Here is a 19,824-nt window from a genome sequence, read left to right as displayed (position 1 = left end):
TCAAGGCAAGTGCTTGCTTTGTGAAAAATTCGATTATTGTGGAATCTACTGAATACTGTCGCGTATTTGCGTTAAACTCCACCATTTCCTTTCATTCATGCAACAACAACTAAAAACGAACCGTTCCCTCTTAGTATGTGAAGCAGGTTGAGGTTCATTCAAAGAAACTAGGTATATTCTCCACCATGGACGGTGGAGACAGGATCCTGGTGGCGGCGGGGGTGACGGCGGCCGTGGTGGTGGGCGCCTTCGTGCTGTGGGGCCCGGGCGGCGCGCCGCGGGTGAGGAAGCGGCGCGGGCAGATCGCCGGGCTGCAGAACCTGGGCCGCACCTGCTTCCTCAACACGCTGCTGCAGGCGCTGGCCGCCTGCCCCGTGTTCATCGAGTGGCTGCGCAAGTACGCCAAGAACGTCGGCAACAACAGCATGATCACCACGCTCTATACGGTGATTGAAGGTGAGTGTTGGGAAATTGACCCCATTGCTTATCTGCGAAAGAGATAAAATTGTGTCTTTTATGTCTAAGATGCAGATACATACTATTTTTATTCTTTAAAGTGTTTCAGCTACTTATAATTTGTAACTACTTAACTTTTATCTTCCTTAAGCTAATCTAAGCTTCTTAAAGTTTACACCCTTACCTAATTTCCTATTCCATGTGTAGTGGTAAATGGCACGCACGAGTCAGCCCGCGGCACGGCGGTGTGCCCACTGGGGGTGCTGCAGGCGCTGCGGGGGGCGGGCTGGGTGGTGCCCGCGGAGCAGCAGGACGCCCACGAGCTGCTGCATGTGCTGCTGTCCTGCGTGGACGAGGAGATCAGCGCCATGGCCAAGAAGGTAAGGAATTGTTTGGTGTGCCTTATAGTGCCCCTGATACTGGCAAAGTAGATGTTATCCTAACATAATAATCATATGCTACATGTTAAATTTTCATAGAAGCTTTCGGTAAAATTAAAAATATAAATATTTTGTTAAATATTTCAATTACTTACATTATCTGTTGACCTATATTCATAAATACCTTAGATTTTCTTCTTGGAAAGTTAACAATGTCATCTTGAATTCTTGATATTTTGCCAAAAGGAAGTAATAGATTCAAATAGGTGTGTTAAAAATTTACAAATTGCAAAATAATGTTGCTTGGGGCAAAGTGCAAAACAATTAAAAACAGCTATGTGTGCTCATCTAATTATCTCTAATTATCCAGGCTGACATGGTAACATAGTGCGGGCCCCATGAAGCTAAATCTGATAAAATCTTCCTGATCATTCACACTGCTGGTTCTTCCAATAATCATCATAAGCACAAATTGAATGCCTATCTACTGGTAGCAATATTTGACCACAAAACCCACAAATACATAAGAATTCCGAACCAGATCCGATGGCAAAAGTACAAGAAAGGTGTGTGGCCATGGCCACCCACGAAAAGACCCACTACCCTATAAAATGAGAATAAAAGTACTTTACTTAGGGCGGATTCGACCAACGTCGAGTAACTTTTTACTCACGAGTAAAGTACCAGTTACTCGCGAGTAAGCAGATTTTGCATTCTACCAAACCTGAAACCAAGATAACTAGCTTATCCCAAGAATAAAATGTTATACCGCCAAAATTGACCGTGTAACGAGCTTATCCGAGAGTAATTTTGTAATGGCGGCAGCACATCAGCTGATTAGAAAACCGTCATAATGACATATAAACACATCTGTCAAAACATAAACAAAAGTACGTTAAAAGGCAAAGTCTCAGAATAACAACAGCGAATAAAATATTAAAACATAAACAATTTCATACTTTTATAATCCATTAAAACTAAGTTGGCATGTCATTTCTATTGCATGCTTTGAAACGCAGCTATTTTTATTTTAGTTGCATTTCAGTTTCGTTCCTCGTTCATTCAATTTAATCATGGTATAACTTGGTAGAATGCAAATGTACTTATCCTAGATATTTACTCGCGTATAATTTTAATTCCGGTATAGTTATTCTCGTGTAACGTGATGTTTGGACGAATTCACCCTTAGTACTTTAAAAAAAAAATCTTTATTTCCTTTTTTTTTTTTTTGGTTATTTTTTTTCCTTTTCACGGAAAAGGCTAAGGGCATTATCCCATACAGCCTGGTCTTATTTAATTTTGTCTTCTATGTGATTTTGTTCGAGGCCAAAGGCCTTCTCTTTCGTTGTAATCTTCAAATTTTCTTGTAAATATAAGGTCGAAACCAAGTCTTTATTATTATATTGTCGAGGCTTATAGCCTTGTCTATCGTTATGTATTTCGTCATATCAGGTCAGGGTACTGTGTATTTTTCCGGTATTTTTTATTTTTTCAAATAACTCCAATCGTATTCATGATATAGTCATAAATGGGGTAGAATGTTTATTTATTATTTATTTATTATTTATTATTACAAAATACTTACACCACTATTACAGAACTATTCTAATGCAGTAGTGCAGTGAAACAAACAACTATAAACTATAAAAAAACCGGCCAAGTGCGAGTCGGGCTCGCGCACAAAGGGTTCCGTAGCAGCAAATATTAACCAAAATTACAGTTAAATCAACCTATCTCAAAAACTATAAGAGATACTTTGATCAAACCAAAAATCGTTGAAAGAGTTAATTAACATGCATCACCTCTATTTTTTTTAGAATTTTATACCCCGTAGTTATAAAAATAGAGGGGGGGGACATACTTTTTACGACTTTGAGAGCTGATATCTCAAAAACCGTTCACTTTAAGAAAAATGTTTTTTAGAAAACTTTATATCATTTTAAAAGACCTTTCCATTGATACCCCACACGGGTATGTACATCGAAAAAAAAAATTTCATCCCTCAGTTACATGTATGGGGGGCCCCACCCCCAATTCTTTTTTTTACTATTTAGTGTCATATTTTTGTAGCGGTTCATACAACACATATTCTCATCAAATTTCATCACTGTAGTACTTATAGTTTCCGAGTAAATCGGCTGTGACAGACGGACAGACGGACAGACGGACATGACGAAACTATAAGGGTTCCGTTTTTGCCATTTTGGCTACGGAACCCTAAAAACTTAACTAATTACATAATACAGCCAATGTTACTTTTGTGAACTCATTCAGGGAAACGGTGAATATATCGACAATATCCGCGGTGTCGTTTAGCACGCGTAGGGCGCGCGTGAGCGGCGCCTCCTGCAGCAGGTTGTATCCGTATTCTTGAGAAGATCCTGAATAGAGCGCCTATATTTCCTTTAGATGTAAAGGGCTAAGGGCACTATCTTATACAGCCTGGTGTTATTTAATTTTCTGTCTAAAATTTCCCTCCCCATTTATCCTCTTATCCTACTAATATTATAAATGCGAAAGTTTGTGAGTATGTGTATATGTATGTATGTATATTTGTTACTTCTTCACGTCAAATTGGTTGAACCGATTTTAATCATATTTATTTTATTTTATTTTATTTATTGGATAAACGACAGTAATAGACACCATGAAACTTAACAGCTAAACATAATCTTATAACTAGTCTATTACCTTATATGTTTACCACTAAGAACATAATATTTTTGTAAATAGACTAACGATACTCGATCAAAGATAAGGATTTACACACTCAACATAAATCAAATGGAATAAAGATTTTTGTATACAGTAAAAAGTTTGCAGTCTTAAGTAGGTACATAACAATATATAATACTTATTTACAAAAAGAATTAAGTTTCAAAATGAGAATTTAAAGATAATTTTTTTTCAAAATAACGAGTTACCCGCATAATTGTTCGTTTAATATATTTTTTAAACGATTTTTTGATACGCTAAACAAGTCTACTGACAGAAAGTTGTCATTGTGAGATTGGCATATCCGGTTAATAGGAGCTCGATGTCCAGCATTGGTACGAGAGACTTCTGTATACAACAGTTTGTTGGGACGGCGGGTCGTTGCTGAGCGAGGTACCTGGTAATAAATGCTATTGGTAAGGTCCGGGCAGTCATAAATATTATTAACTATATTATAAAGTATTGCTTCATCATTAATAAGACGTCTTGATTTTAAAGTTAGTATTTTATAGTGTTTTAGTAGGTTTTCATAACTCATTTTAGTTTTTGTAAGTTTGTAGTGAATAGATTTTAGTGATTTTTTCTGAATTTTTTCTAGCATATCAGAATAAATATTATAGAATGGATTCCAGATTATTGATGCATATTCTAGTTGGGAACGAACTAAGGTTTTATATAGAGTCATTAAAGTGCCTGGGTTTTTAAAGTTTTTGCTTACACGTAACACAAAGCCCAACATCTGGTAAGCTTTGGTGCACACATTATTGATGTGATCGCTCAATACGAGCTTTTCGTCCAGATTTACTCCTAAGTCGCGTATTGAGGATACTTTTTGGAGCAGGTGACCACCGATGTTATAAGATTGTGTTATTACCTTTTTGTTGCGAGTAAAGGATATTTGTTGACATTTGTGGTGTGCTAATTGAAGTTTATTGGCTGAACAAAATTCATCAAATCTATCTAGATCTTCTTGAATTTCCAAACAGTCATCCTCAGATACAATAATTTTAAAAATTTTGAGGTCGTCAGCAAATAATAGAATTTGACAGTTTTGGAAGCAGTGATCTATTTCATTAATAAACAATGCATACTGAAGGGGACCTAATATCGATCCTTGAACTACTCCTGACGACACCAGTTTTTTGTCAGATTGATACCCATTTATTGTGACAGTTTGATATCGGTTGTGCAAGTATGATTTAAACCATTCCAACAGGTTTCCTCTTATACCATTCCGAGCTAGTTTCTGTAGTAATAGAAAGTGATCTACTTTGTCAAACGCTTTTTGGAAATCGGTATAAATTGCGTCGACTTGGACACCTCTATCAAGAGCTTTAAATAAAAAATTACTGTATAGAGTAAGATTAGTAATAACAGGATAATAGATTAGTAATAATATTTGGTATGGAGTTAGCCTTACTTTTAATAAATGTTCAATTACTTGAATACGGTTTACGGTTTAAGACATTTATTTCTCAAAAAGAATAACAAATTCACTTATATTAGAAACAACTTATTTTCTAAGTACTAAATCTATCTATACTAACAGCAGGCGTAATTATTAAATGAAGGGTAGTCCTAAAATAAGTAACATAAACAGATTGTAACAAAGAAATGTTTGCTAAGGTGGTGTTTACATTGATGGCGATTATGGCGAATACAAATGAAAAAAAAAAACTACAGTGCGTTATATAAAATTTGTGCTAAGTATTTAAAATATAAATTCATATTATAAATAGGGTATAATATTATATGTATGTATGAATTTACACTTGAAATAATATGTAAGTATGTAAATAGTTTTTTTTTCTTAACATGGTATTATGTAGTATTAATAGAAATCTGACGTAGTATTAATATAAAATACCTATATATCCAGGATAGGCTGGTATAAATCTTATTTTATTTATTTATTAAGTAACGAAAAGTCCTTTAAAATGTGCAATTTTAGTAGTTTCTTAAAAATTGTTAGTGTTTTTGCTTCTTTTATATCTTTAGGTAATTTATTGTACATACGAGCTCCTTCGGCTATTATGCTACTCGTGCCGTAATTGGTTCTGTGGCGTTGTATGTAAATATTATTAGCTTGTCGGGTTGCGCGTGTTTGCAGTTGCATTTTTTTTGTGAAACATATTTGAGTGTGAATGTCTTTTGTAAGGATTTTTCGAATAATTACACAGGTATTATATTTATAAGTTTGAGCAATGTTAAAAATTTTTGTTTCTTTGTATATTTTAGCTGATTCTGTTAAATAGTCGTAACCAAATAATATTTTTACAAGCTTATTTTGTCCAGTTTGCAGAGAACGTAAATTAGTTTTTGCAGCAGATCCCCAAACTTCAATGAGATATTCAATGTGTGGTTTTACAAGTGAGTTGTAGATCATGTAGCGGACTGGCGTTGGAAGACAGCGGGAAATGCCACGCAATGCTCCTGTTAGGGATGTAAGTTTGGCTTTTATTTTCTTTAAGTGGGGTTTCCAAGTGAGACGATTATCAAGAATCAGGCCTAGATACTTTTCCTCATTGCTACTTTCAATGGTTTCATTGTTTATTGTAAGAGGATTATGCTCATTAATAGTTTTGTTTTTGGCTGCAAATATCATATATGTGGTTTTTGATGTATTCATTGTTAAAAGGTTATCTTGAAACCACTGATTTAACTTGTTGAGATCAGATTGGGCTATTTCTACTATGGACTCAATGTCACTACCAAAATAGAAAAGACATGTATCATCCGCGTAAAGTGTGATGTCACCACTAAGCCCAATATCTTTTATACTATTGATGTAGATAAGGAATAGGAGTGGCCCTAAGATAGAACCTTGCGGAACACCATAGGTCACCTGTTTTAATTCACTTTGACAATTTTGAATTTTAACTACTTGGTGTCGATTAGTCAGGTAGGACTCAAGAATTTTTAAAGCACGGTCTGTGATACCTGCATTCCTTAGCTTCATCAAAAGCAAATCATGGCTAACGGTGTCGAAAGCTTTCCTCAAATCGATAAATATACCCAAAGCAATGTTTTTTTATCAATATTTAGTTTTATCGTCGTTACTAAGTCTGTTGTAGCAGAGAGAGTATTAGATTTAGGACGAAAACCATACTGTTTTTTGAAAAGAAAGTCAATAGATATTAAATGTTGTTCTAATCTGTTATAAATTATGCTTTCAAATATTTTTGATGCAGTCGGTAATACTGATACAGGCCGATAATCTTCAGGATCTGTTACTTTACCAGATTTGTTGATTGGAGCTACTCTAGCAAGTTTTAGGGAGTCCGGGAAGACTCCATCCAAAAGACACAGATTTATGCTTCTACACAATGGCTCAGCTATGAGATCCTTTACACATTTTATTACCTTTGGTCCTATTCCATCGATTCCAGAGCTTGTGTTTGGTTTAAGTTTATCTATTAATTTTGATATTTCGTCACTGCTTGTGGGATTAAAGAGTGTAGTTACGATATTTGCTTCCACAGTATCAAAAACAGGAACAGAATTACATGGCATTTTTGATAAAATATCATTGGCCAAAACAGAACCTATGTTTGCAAAAAACGAGTTAAAATGCTCACATATTTCCTTAACATCTGTGATAACCCCTGCAGCAGTAACAAGTCTGGTGGGATTAAGGTTTGATTTATTTTTATTATTCGAGAGTGAGTTTATAAGATGCCACATTTTTCTAGGACTTTTCGTGCATTTTTTGAAAGATTCATAGTAGTACTTGTTTTTAGCAGATTGTATATTATTAGATACTAAGTTTCTTTTTTTCACAAAATCTTCTTTCAGTGTTTGATCATCCGGATTTGCCTTCATATTTTGCCAGACTACGTTTCTTTCATTTATTCCTTTAATGAGTTCCTTATTAATCCATTCGGTTTTAGGTGGGTTTTGTACCTTGTTTTTGATTATTTTACTACCAACCAATGCTTCTGTTATAATGTTTTCAATTGTTTTATAGTCGGGACAATCTAGTTCGGATTTCTGATCTTTAATATGTGTATATAGTTTATGGTAATCAATGGCTTCATATTGGACTCTTTGCAATGGTACAGGTTTGTAGTTATGAACTTCCAGATAAATCTGTTTGTGATCTGATAGGGACGAGTCAATTATAGTCATATGAAATTTATGCTCTTTGAGATCTGTGCTGATGTGATCGAGAATAGTTTTGGTCGTCGAAGTTTCTCGTGTACAATATTCCTGGCTTATTTTATTCAGTATTTTGAATCCATTTTCTTTAACAACTTTCTTGTAGTCTTTCACAGGTTTACCATTTGTCAGTAGATCCAAGTTATAATCTCCAAGAACGATGACTCTTCGCCGTTTTGACAGAAAATATGCATATGTTTCTAGAAAGTCCGTGTCATTAGTTCTTTCTGGTTTGTACACAGCTCCAATGTTAAGTGAGAACTTATTAATATAGATCCAGATATAGTGGTTGTCATTTTCGGATTTTTGTTCTAGGAAATGGTGTTTAAGATTGTTATGAACGTAGATGGACACTCCACCTCCAGTTGTTGTTGTTCTAAAGTTATAGTAATGTGTATAATTGGGGATATTTAGTCGTTTAGCCTCTTCGTCGCTTTTTATCCAAGTTTCCGTAACAGCTATTACATGAATTTTTGGTAATTCTTCAATAACACATCTAAGTTCATCAATTTTTCCTGGCTTTGCTAAACTGCGTGCATTTAGGTATATAAATTTTAATGATTTTTTGTTAGATGTTATATTTGTATAGGTTTTAGCGATTTCGTAGGTTATACCTTTGGAAGTGTCTGTGACGCAACTTGGTGGGAGTTTTTTGACTGTATTTTTACAATTTTAGGAACACCCCTAGTGTATTTGATAGTCAAATCATTTTCACCACTTTGGGTCCGTTTTTGTAATTCTTCACGTAAGTTTTTCACAAATTTTTGTTGATATGGTGACTGATCCGAATAAATTTTAACTGCATCAACTTTAGATCTATTTTTTAATATTTCTTTGGCAGTAGTTGCAGAGTCAAAACATACTTTGATTGGACGGGTCTTTCCTGCATCAATTTTTCCCAGTCGTATAATTTTTAATGGTTTAGGTGCCAGACACCCGGAGAAAATTGCTGACATAATTTTGGATATTTCTCCTTTGTCGTGTTCTTGTCTTTCTGAGGAAATTGTTGATAAAGACTCTGGGATTCCAGCTATCACTATGTTTTTGTCTCTAATAGATCGTTCCTCCATTTCCGAATCAAGATGATGAATGAGGTAAGGTAGAATGATTGATGAAAGAAGATGGTTAAGTATATAATATAAATTTCTTATTTGCCCTTTCCCCCCTCAGCCGGGCTGCCTCTCCGACGCCCTCGGCCTGGGCGGGCGCGCGTACTCGGCACTAGCGTCGCCCGCGTCCCCCCCGCCCGGGCGCGCCGACTCCACCCCGCCGACGCCCTCCGCCGCCGCCGCGCGCCCCGCCTCCGCTGCGCCGCCAGACGAGCCCGCGCTCGCCGATCCTGGTAAGGGACTTGGAAGATTATACAATGAAAAGGGGAAGATAATGTTTGCAAATTATGCTCCCTCCCACATCAATATCCTTTGAGATCTCATGCATGTTTGTCGTTTACCAAAATGTTCGTCTGTCAAAATGTTTTCCAAAATGTTCTAGCGCCGCTGCGTTGATTTCGTTTGAATAAAGTAGTTATCCATAAATCCTTTATGATAATTTATTATTATGACATATCCTGTATGATAATAATATATTTAAAAAAAATACAAATAACAACATAGGAAGTGTCCTTTTTCCAATATATCAAGCAGCAGTCTTTACACTCGAGGTAAGACAGGAAACTGTATCTGGTTAGATCTCAATGCATTTGTGTATCGAGTTACATACTTCCCTTTGTTATGAGTACTATTTATTACATAAGCTATGGTTAATGAACCGTTACGTTGTCTCACAATATTTTATCTTTTTAGGTACAGATGTAGATATTCCTAGCCGTAAGTGGTAATTTGGTCAGTAATCAGCACATTAGCCTAAACTGCACCTCACAAAATTTGTTAAAAAATCACTTTCTATCACCTTAGAATATCCTCAAGCTGCCTCAAGCAGGCCTGTCTATCTTGTTTCCTGAAAAATGCACTTTATGCAAGCACTAGCCACATAATAAACAATCTCAGGTATACACGTAGACAACTAGAATAAAAATACATAGACCACACCCAGTCAAAAAACGAATTGATGTGACGATAATTTTTCACTTGCTTAGTTTTTCCAATTTATCCCCCTTATTCATAGAAAATTTATAGGACGTTTTAGCTATTGAACTGTCCCTCTCTGTCAAAGAACAATCTGTTCTGAGTTAGGGAGGGATCCAACAGTTCAATAGCTAAAACGTCCTGTAAATTTTCTATGAATACGGGGTATGTTTCTAGGTGCGTGCCTCAAGGAACCTACTTACACTTAACCTGCAAACATATTCCCCCAGAACCGCTAAGCATGGAGCCGCGCCGCCTGACCAAGGGCGTGTCCCGGTCGTTCTGCCACCTGTCGTCAGTAGGCCGCCGCTGGGTGCCGGCGGGCGTGCCGCGCGCGCCGCCGCCGCCGCCGCCCTTCCACGGCACGCTCGCCTCGCGCCTGCAGTGCACGCAGTGCAATACTAAGGTATATTAAGTCTATAAATAGAGACAAGGCAAAGTTGTGAATTGTTTGTTCACTTTTGGGCTTAATAAACTGATATGTTTTCTATATAGCATAATAGCACCTAGCAGAGCAATATTTATTCCTGAATCCCTACTTGAGAAAGTGGAAACACCTAATAAATGAAGCTCCTGAAAATAATCAAGCCAGCGTGTCGGTGGCATACGTATGCTAGAGCTATACTAGCGTTGGTCACAGTTTTGTAAGGATTAGCTAGTCAATTAGAAGGATTATTTATACGTCCCTCTGGGAGGCTCCTTTCATGCACTCCGTAAGCATTCCATATTGCCTCTGTGGTCTAGTGGTAGAAGCTTCGCTTCATGACCCAGAGGTCCCGGGTTCGATTCCCGGGTGGGACCATCAATTTGTGTTTCTAAATTGTGGTTCTAAGTTTGGTTAGGACATAGAAGGCTGATCACCTGATGTCCGAAACAGTGAAACGATCCATGCTGTCGGATGGGCATGTAAAAGCAGTCGGTCCTGCGCCTAGCTCTCTCCAGTCGTGTCGGTCAATCCGTCCCATTGGGCTATGAGAGTGATGGAACAGAGAGTGCTCCTGTGTACTGCGCACACACTTGGGCACTATAATCTACTCCTGCGTAGATGGCTGATCTCAAATGAGATTGGCCGCCGTAGTCGAAATTCGGCTAGGAGGACATTATTATTAAGCATTCCATATTATCTTTGTATATGAAGTTGTTTGTATGTGTGTGCAGAGTCCGGTGCGTTACGACAAGTTCGACAGCATCTCGCTGCCGCTGAACGCGCCCAGCCTCACCGGGAACTACAGCCTCGCCGGTGAGATTACATACTATTTATTTATTAACATATATACTATATGTAAAGAACCAGTAACTGTACTGTACTGTAGTGATCTGTCGAAGGCGTTTGATTGTGTAGACCATCAGACTTTAATTTCGAAACTTAGATACTATGGAATAGGAGAAAAGGCTTTAGATTTGATATCTTCATATTTAGACAAGAGACAACAAAGGGTTGATATTAACAATACTAAATCACAGGGGGCTCATGTAAAAATAGGCGTCCCTCAAGGATCTATTCTAGGACCATTTTTATTCCTCATTTATATTAATGACTTGCCTTTTATGGTTGAAAAATTGACTAATATAGTTTTATTTGCTGACGATACTTCTTTGCTTTTTAAAGTTAAAAGAAGAGAAAATAATTTTAATGAAATTAATTCAATTCTATCTGACATACACGATTGGTTTACCGTTAATAATCTTCTATTGAATTCTAAGAAAACGAAATGTATTAAATTTACACTGCCGAATGTTAGACAATGCGATACTAACATTATTCTAGATGGGAATAAATTGGACCTAATTAATGATACTGTCTTTCTTGGGATGACTATAGATTCAAAGTTACAGTGGGGACCTCACATTGAAAAATTGGCTGGAAGGTTGAGCTCCGCAGCTTTTGCTGTACGGAAAATTAGACAGCTGACCGACGTTGAAACCGCCAGATTAGTTTACTTTAGTTATTTCCACAGCTTATTGTCGTATGGCATTTTGCTTTGGGGTAGAGCAGCTGATATTGAAACTATATTTGTATTACAGAAAAGAGCCATCCGCTCTATATACAAACTTGGTTCCAGGGATTCATTGAGAGAACTATTTAAAGAAATTAACATCCTTACAGTTCCATGTCAGTTCATTTTTTCCAATTTAATGTATGTACGAAAGAATATTTCAACTTTTGATACAATTGGCAGTAATCATGACATTAATACCAGGAACAAGCACAAGCTGGCTTTTCCAGCGATGCGTCTAGCGAAAGTTAATAAATCGTTTTTAGGATACTGTATTAGATTTTATAATAAGCTTCCAACAGAAGTTACTCAAATGCCAGAGAATAAGTTTAAGTGTTACATTAAAGAGAAACTCTGTAAAAAAGCTTATTATAAAATTGATGATTACTTAGAGGACGTTAATGGATGGCTGTGATAAATAGTTAGCTCTGCTCATATTATTATAATAATAATTATTAAGCTTATAAGTATTGTATACTAACTAGTATTAAGTCTTTTTTTGAAAAGATGGCTCAGGAGTTTCTTGCCTCCGTTCTTCTCCTTAGACAGAAAGAGCCCCCCTTATCCGAACGGAGAGTAGTTTGTAAAAATTGACGTTCATCAGAAAATTTTATATTTTTACGATGAATAAAAATTTTTGAGTTTGAGTATAATCTAAAACAATTTGGGCGGTCGGTGGCTGTCACCGATCAGTCAAAGGTCTCAAGGTCAATATCAGTATTACTTTTGTGAAATTATAAAGAGCTGCAATTACACATCGTTCTTGTTATTTTTTTCAAATGTGAATTTAATTTCAACTTTAATTATTTTTGACGACGCCATATTATGAGGCATTAAAGAATAAAATATACGTCACATTGATAGACTTCACTTTGCCAATAAAGCCACACCCAAAAGACCAAGTTTGTGATTGTAATATTATTGTGAATGATCAGCGCTGTAAATACTTTTGAACTGAGATTTTAATGTAAACCTATGTTTGAAATCCATATTTCTTCGTCTAATATAAACCTTCTGCTATTCAAACCTTATTTCATCCATATTAACACCAGCTTGAGTAAGAGATTTGAAAAGTACTGTAACATTTTCGAAGTAAATTTTAATATTATGACAATATTATGAATTATTGACTCAAATTTCGTTACTGATAAATCAATATCTCTTTTAGCAACAAACACATAAATCTAAAAAAAATGCATGAAGAAAATGCACTTAACCACTCTAAATACATATCGTTTTTTGGCGCTCGGGAAATACGAACGTTGCCGAACAATGGCGAAGATTTCTATGCGCATTATCAATTTTGGGGAACTGTAATCGAGTGTAGAGAACGGACAGCCAAACATAACCTGGGTCATCCTACTGCCTGATGCACTAACAATATGAAAGAGGTGGACAGGAAGGCCGATGACAGAGCCATCTATGTCCGAAAATTGCTACTTCACCCTTTGAACAGGTTAACTATCTTTGAGCCCTTTGTTTTTAACAACTATAGCGACGTCTCGTTATATTATTAATTCTGTATTTTTACGTGACATTTGTTTATATCCTTAGGTCTGCTGCGAGCGTTCACAGCTCCAGAGATAGTGAAGGGCGTGCGGTGCGGCAAGTGCGCGCCGGAGGGGGGCGCGGGGGGTGCGGGGGGCGCGGGGGCGGGGGACGAGCTGCACACGCAGCACATCCGGACTGTGAGCTTCGGGAAGGTACGTAGTGGCTATTTGTATACGCTAACCGACTTAAGTAGCCTGTAACAGAATGAAATGTATATAGTGCAGAAGGGTTCTACCTTTTTTGGCATAAGATTTTTTTGCCTAATCTCGTATTGCATAGTAACGTTTGGTCAAAGTCTCGTTACGCCGAAAATCGTATGGCATAAATCTCGTTTAGTAAAAAGTTATTTCGCATTACATTGTTTAGGCTAATAATGGTATGGCCAAATCTTGAATAGCCTAATAATGCTATGGCATAGGTTTATACAAAGTAATAATATTCGTTTGGCTTTAACTTTGACGGAGCGTCTCCCTACATAGCGCAAACTGGTGCCTTGTACTGTTTCCGCTGTTTGGAAAACGCTCCGCTCCGCTTCGCTGCGCTCCGCTTTGGTTTTGATGAACATGTGCACCTAACACGCTCCTCCTCGCTTTGCTCGTCGTCGCACCTATTTTTAGGTTTTGATCTCATGGGGTTTGTAATAATTATATTGGTCGTTAACTTTCGATTTTTTGATCATACAATATCGTGATTTTCGGGATGTAGGAGAAAAATACCACAATTTGTACATTTACTACATACTTAATATATTATTTATTAAGATAACATTAGGAGAAACAAGATTATACATAGGTATAGACGAACATAAATTTGAGCAAACGAAACTTAGGTGTTTAAAGATTGTGCCTAAAGAGTTTTAGACGAAACGAGCCTTATGCCACATAAGTCTTGGCAAAGTGATGGTTCGGCCAAAAAAGTTTAGACCATACGAGTTATGCGAAATGAGTTTTGGTCAATAAAGATTATGCCAGATGAGCGGAACCCGTGCAGAAGAGACTTGTCCTGGAACAAAAGCAAAGCCATGTAAGAGGTTTGTTGGCTAATGGTACCGCTGTGATGAGCAATTATAGTCAGAGCAAGATACCTCTTTAGTTTTCATTGAAGACGCACACAGAGCGCTTTCATTTTAGGGCCGGTGCCCACTGCCAGCACGGCATGGCAGGGCAGAGGTTTTTATTACTAATGAAGTTATTTTGAACCTTATTTCAATCAGTTTAGAATTCAAGTTACTTTATTTCGATGCCACGATGCCGCGACTTGTCGTAGAATCCTGCAACATGACGCGGCACGCCGCAGGATGCCGCGAGGCTTGTGCGTCGCTTTGGGATCGAGGAATTATGATTGCTAGCTAGTTGAAATAAGGTTGAAACTTATGCAAAACTGATGGATGCCAGATGGCTTTGACACGGCATGCCACTGAATGCCGCGGGATGACGCAGCACACCGTGGGATGACACTGCATAAACTTCCGTGCCATGCCATGCCGTGCCGGCAGTGCGCGCCGGCCCTTAGACGCACACAGAGCGCTTTCATTTTTGACGCACACAGATCGCGTTCTTTTCTCTGACGTGCTATTACATACTTACAATACCTTCCGTACGTTGTCCCCAGCTGCCCCAGTGCCTGTGCGTGCACATAGCCCGCGTGCAGTGGGGCGCGGGGGGGCTCACCAAGCGCGGGGAGCACGTCGCCTTCCCCGAGACGCTGTGCCTGGCGCCCTACACGCACGCGCCGCACGCCAGCCAGGTATGTGGGGGGACGGGGGGCGGGGGGCGGGGGGGCGCTGTGCCTGGCGCCCTACACGCACGCGCCGCACGCCAGCCAGGTATGTGGGGGGACGGGGGGCGGGGGGCGGGGGGACGCTGTGCCTGGCGCCCTACACGCACGCGCCGCACGCCAGCCAGGTATGTGGGGGGACGGGGGTCACCAGGAATCTAATATATGCAGGTGGCTAGCCTGAAGATTGATTGATGAATATTTAGGTGGAATTTCACCAAACGCTAAACGTATTTAGTAGCCTGTCAAACGTCTGTCAGTTAGTACAAAATGTATTTAATATTTGACTGAAATACAATTTTAAATACATTTAGGGTCACTTTTACCAAACGCTAAACGTATTTAAAATTGTATTTAAGTCAAATTTTTAAATACATTTTGTACCAACTGACAAACGTTTGACAAGCTACTAAATACGTTTAGCGTTTGGTGAAATTCCACCTTAGGGTGTCTTGCACAACAAAGTTAATCAAAATTAAATCTATGACCTCTTGCTCTGACATTATACTGTCATAGATTTAATTTTAATTTTAAGAGACAAACTACACTCACGGGCAATGAAAAGGTTCCACACACAAAACGACCTCAATTTTTACAAACATTTAATTTAAAAAATAACAAAATCTTACCGTTTTTAGTTGGTAATATCCTGATGCTTAATTAAATGTACTTCAATGCTGCAGAAGACCCCATTAAGCTAGCCTTTTCCGTTTAGGAGTAATTTGGTGATTTTCTTAGTGGAACCTTTTCATTGCCCGTGAGTGTATTTAATTGAGGCATTCTTCATCGGCCTTCATCGAGAACAGACGTACATGGCAAATAAATAAATTAAATAATCGCTTGCAAAGTCGTGAACTAGATTTGTTAAATGTGTTAAAAAAATAATGTCTCTTGACATAAATGCACTATAGACAATAAAATGAGTGCGTCGACGCCTCGCAGCCCGCCGGCTGCGCCTGCAGCCGCGCCCTCCGCTCCGCAGCCAGTGACGAGTCCACGCAGGGAATGTGCCCAAATACTGTCCACTCCAGAGATCCAGGACTACATGAACAGGATTGACTGTTGTTTAAACGCTATCTGCGCTATTGCTACCGAGGGAAAACTAAATACCGACCAAAAAATCAGAATCCACAATTTATGCCGGAAAGTAGGAAGTGAGACCTCACATATAGCGGTTCTGTACCAGGCTTTGGGGCAGAACACTAGACAAGCCTATACCGCACTGGACGCTGTTCAAGATAAAAATAACTTGTCCCAAAAACTCGAAGACCTTAAGTGCATTATAAGTGAAGCCCCAAAAACTCATCCCGGAACCTCCACTTTCGCCGATATCCTGAAAAAAGGCCCATTGCCCCATATCCAGCCCAACCACTCAAGTTCCATAGCTATCTACCCTAGTGACAGAAATAAATCAAGTGAAGACACTAAATCTCTAGTCCAGACAATTATTAGTCCCAACGACATGAAGCTGCATGTCACGGGGTTACGAAAGACGAGAAATGGAGGTGTCATCATCAGCACTGACACGAAGGAGGATATCGAGAAGTTAAAACAGTCGAAGCAGTTGGAGACCTCTGGTCTTACCATCGATGAGCCCCATAAACGTAAACCCAGAGTTGCTATCATCGGAGTTCCTGTGAAGATGCAGGACTCAGACGTCTTCAACTACCTCTACCACCAAAACCTCGCTGACAAACTCCAGGATACTACACAAGAGTCCTTTATGAACAGCATTAAATTAAGCCATAAATCTGGTAAGAGAGATGCTAAGACCTGCAATTTTATCATCGAAGTTCCAGCACCGATACGCAACGCCCTCATATCCCAAGGAAGAGTATTTCTTAACTGGTCATCCTGCCCTGTAAAAGATTTCACAATTGTGACCAGGTGCTACAAGTGCCAGCAGTACGGCCACGCGGCCAAGTCGTGCCGGGAGACGGTCGCTACGTGCGGCCACTGCGGGGAGAGAGGCCACGTGCAGAGTGAATGCACCAAAAAAGCTGAGCCGCCAAAATGTGCAACCTGCCTCCACTTCAACAAGCCCTGCAATCACAAGACGGGAGATGCCGAATGCCCAGCTAAGGTTATAGCCCAAAAACGTTACATTGCGTCAATTAATTATGAAGACGTCTGAAGGCGCCTCTTATTAAGTAGTCAAAATTTTAACTTATTCATGTGTAATATTATATACTGTCTTATATCTTAATTTAATGAACTAGATTATTTCTACATAGGTATTAGAACTCACGGAACTGTCCTACTAACCATAATAATTAACCCGTACCTAAGCTAATTTACTCATAAACAATTATTGAACTAAATCTAGACAGACTTGAGGAAGAAGTTTATAATGTACCTACTTAATACCTATCGATCTTAACCCACTTTACTAATAAATGATGATACGGTCACCTCTGCACGTTGTACATATTATACAATTATTCAGCAAACAATGTTATTTCTACTTTGCACATTCTTTTTTTACATAATTTTGCCTTGTTTAAACTTTTTTATAAGATGTTTAGTAATTAAGATTATTTAATTAGATGCTTAAGTTCTTCTATGTAAGATCTTTTTAATCTGAAACACAGGAAAAACTCTGTTATTTCCTAGTTCAGAGCAGTATTTCACCTACCAGATTTGACCTATTTTTAAAATACTACCTATAGTTTTCTGAATAAATATTATTCTTATTCTTATTCTAATTTTATTTAACTTTGTTGTGCAAGACGCCCTTAGAGTTTGGTAAAAGTGACCCTTAAAATCAGTCTGAAACTTGCACCTAAACTAGAATAAACTAGAATCCGAGACAAAGTGGAATCTGACGGATATGTAATGCCAAAAAGATGGCTGTCATCATTCATTCTGTGTTATTCTTGTTCTTTTAGCTCTTCGCACAATAAAAAATACTCAATATCTTGGCTCTGCAAACAAAAAGTCACTCATAATACCTCACTCTCCTGCTCTAAAACAAAACACTCCAAACACTAACCTCTCCCCACCATCTCTCCCCAGCAAGTGGACCTCTCATCCTTCGCCCCGGGGCGCGTGGTCCGCGGGGCGGCGGCGCTGCCCCCCGCGGCGCCCGACCGCGCGCTGTACTCGCTGGCCGCCGCCGTGGTCCATGTCGGCGGCCCGAGGTCGGGGCACTTCGCCACGTATAGGAGGGGGAACGGGTTTGAGGCTAAGAGGTGAGCGGTTTATTTACATACATACATGCATAAGCTAAATTGTACTCCCAGAAGGAATAGTCAGAGGCTACTCGAGCCACCCGCTTTTCGCTGTACATTTGTAGTCACGTGATAGGTCGCGAACCTTATCGTAGTTTTTGAATGCATACAATGCTTAGGTTACATATCTAGAATCTAGATGTGCAGGTTTCCTCACAATGTTTTCCTTTAAAGCGATGTCTTGATCTTTTCATTTACGATGCATAAAGCAAGTAGATCTGACTTACTCTAGTTGGACTCAGAAACTATATAAACTGACCTTCCGTAAGCTACTGACAGGAAGCGTGATCGGCTTATAGAGGAGGTATTTACACGTATCTGAATCAGAACCTCATTATTCCTCTTGCTAATCCATTCTACTTGCAGATGGTGGTACACATCAGACACCCTCGTGCACGAGGTGTCGCTACAGGAGGTGCTGCGCTGCGCCGCGTACATGCTGTTCTACGAGCGCAGCAAGCCGCTGGCGCCCGGGGCACTGAGCGCCAGCACCGGGCCTGGAGCCAGCTTCTAGACCCAGGCTGGGGCTAGCCTGGCGCACGGAACTGATGCAACTGTGAGGAGACACTGGGACCTGAGAGTTTTTCTGCCAGGATGCTCCGGAAGGACATAAGGGACCCACGTGTAGTGGAGGCCTTAGTGACCGGTTGCGGTTTGACCCTGGCACCTGCATCTATCATGGATACCTACAACCCTGGATCCGCATGAAACAAAGGTCTCGGCAGACGTAAGGGTCTGGTCTAGCGTAGGAGAAGATTTGTTCTAGTTAATTTGATGTACAGATTATTAAGGGTCATTATGGAATCTGGTGTCCAAATCGTCTGCTTACTTGTCTTAGGATGAACGATACATATTTGTATCTCTAAATGTCTTCTATGATGTCTTCTGAGATGAAGAAGGCATGGCTTTCTTTCATCCAGTGTTGTTAGGAACTTGGCATGGTGTTTGATGGCCATAGGACAGTTGGACTGTCGGTTACGACGTCTGTACGGGTTTTCGTTTAGTTATTGATGGTGTATGAATACGTTCACAGTTCTTGAATTGAACAAAATTATTAATTGTTACATAAATAATGCAATTAGAAAATACTCAGTGAAAGATGGTGATAGAAACTTTTAGGCAAATAACAGTCATACATACTATGAGTAGTATTGTGTAGGTACTGATATAAATCCAAATTAAAGAGCTACACTTGCGTGAATTAAGTGGTTATTTCGTTTCTATTACATGTATTGTAATGTTTACCTAGATATAAGTACATAGTAGATAGCTGTGTAATTTTATGTATAATTTGTAAATAAGTCATTTCTCGACCGGGCACTGTACTTGGCTGTGTGTATAAGTCATAGCATTTATTAATATAAATATTTTGTCTCGAAAACAATATTATAATGTTTTCCTTAAAGCTAATACCTTCATTCACTTTTTATAAGAATAAAATAAGGTTTTCATCAATTTCGCTATCGAAATGCTCAAA

At 38.8% G+C, this 19,824-nt stretch overlaps 1 protein-coding gene across 1 annotated transcript; it reads left to right on the top strand.

Moving 5' to 3' along the window:
• The first annotated feature begins 7 nt into the window (after positions 1-7).
• LOC105393339 (ubiquitin carboxyl-terminal hydrolase 30 homolog) lies at positions 8-18,947 on the top strand. The gene is made up of 9 exons (XM_048622350.1): positions 8-456; positions 664-836; positions 8,880-9,051; positions 10,024-10,199; positions 10,952-11,033; positions 13,345-13,493; positions 14,953-15,087; positions 18,133-18,308; positions 18,714-18,947. The coding sequence occupies exons 1-9, from the start codon at positions 186-188 to the stop codon at positions 18,859-18,861; spliced, it is 1,482 nt and encodes a 493-aa protein (XP_048478307.1). The 5' UTR covers positions 8-185; the 3' UTR covers positions 18,862-18,947.
• The last annotated feature ends 877 nt before the right edge of the window (positions 18,948-19,824 follow it).

This window comes from Plutella xylostella, chromosome 8 (assembly GCF_932276165.1).
Source record: "Plutella xylostella chromosome 8, ilPluXylo3.1, whole genome shotgun sequence".
In the NCBI taxonomy this organism is placed as follows: domain Eukaryota; kingdom Metazoa; phylum Arthropoda; class Insecta; order Lepidoptera; family Plutellidae; genus Plutella; species Plutella xylostella.
Note: the sequence above shows the minus strand (reverse complement) of the source record. Positions and strands in the feature narration are given on the sequence as shown.

Bases quoted from the DNA above. Each gene is read 5' to 3' on its own strand.
- LOC105393339 (XM_048622350.1), top strand. From the start codon at position 186: ATGGACGGTGGAGACAGGATCCTGGTGGCGGCGGGGGTGACGGCGGCC. The intron at 457-663 runs GTGAGTGTTGGG...TTCCATGTGTAG, and splicing joins GCTCTATACGGTGATTGAAG to TGGTAAATGGCACGCACGAG. The intron at 11,034-13,344 runs GTGAGATTACAT...TTATATCCTTAG, and splicing joins CGGGAACTACAGCCTCGCCG to GTCTGCTGCGAGCGTTCACA.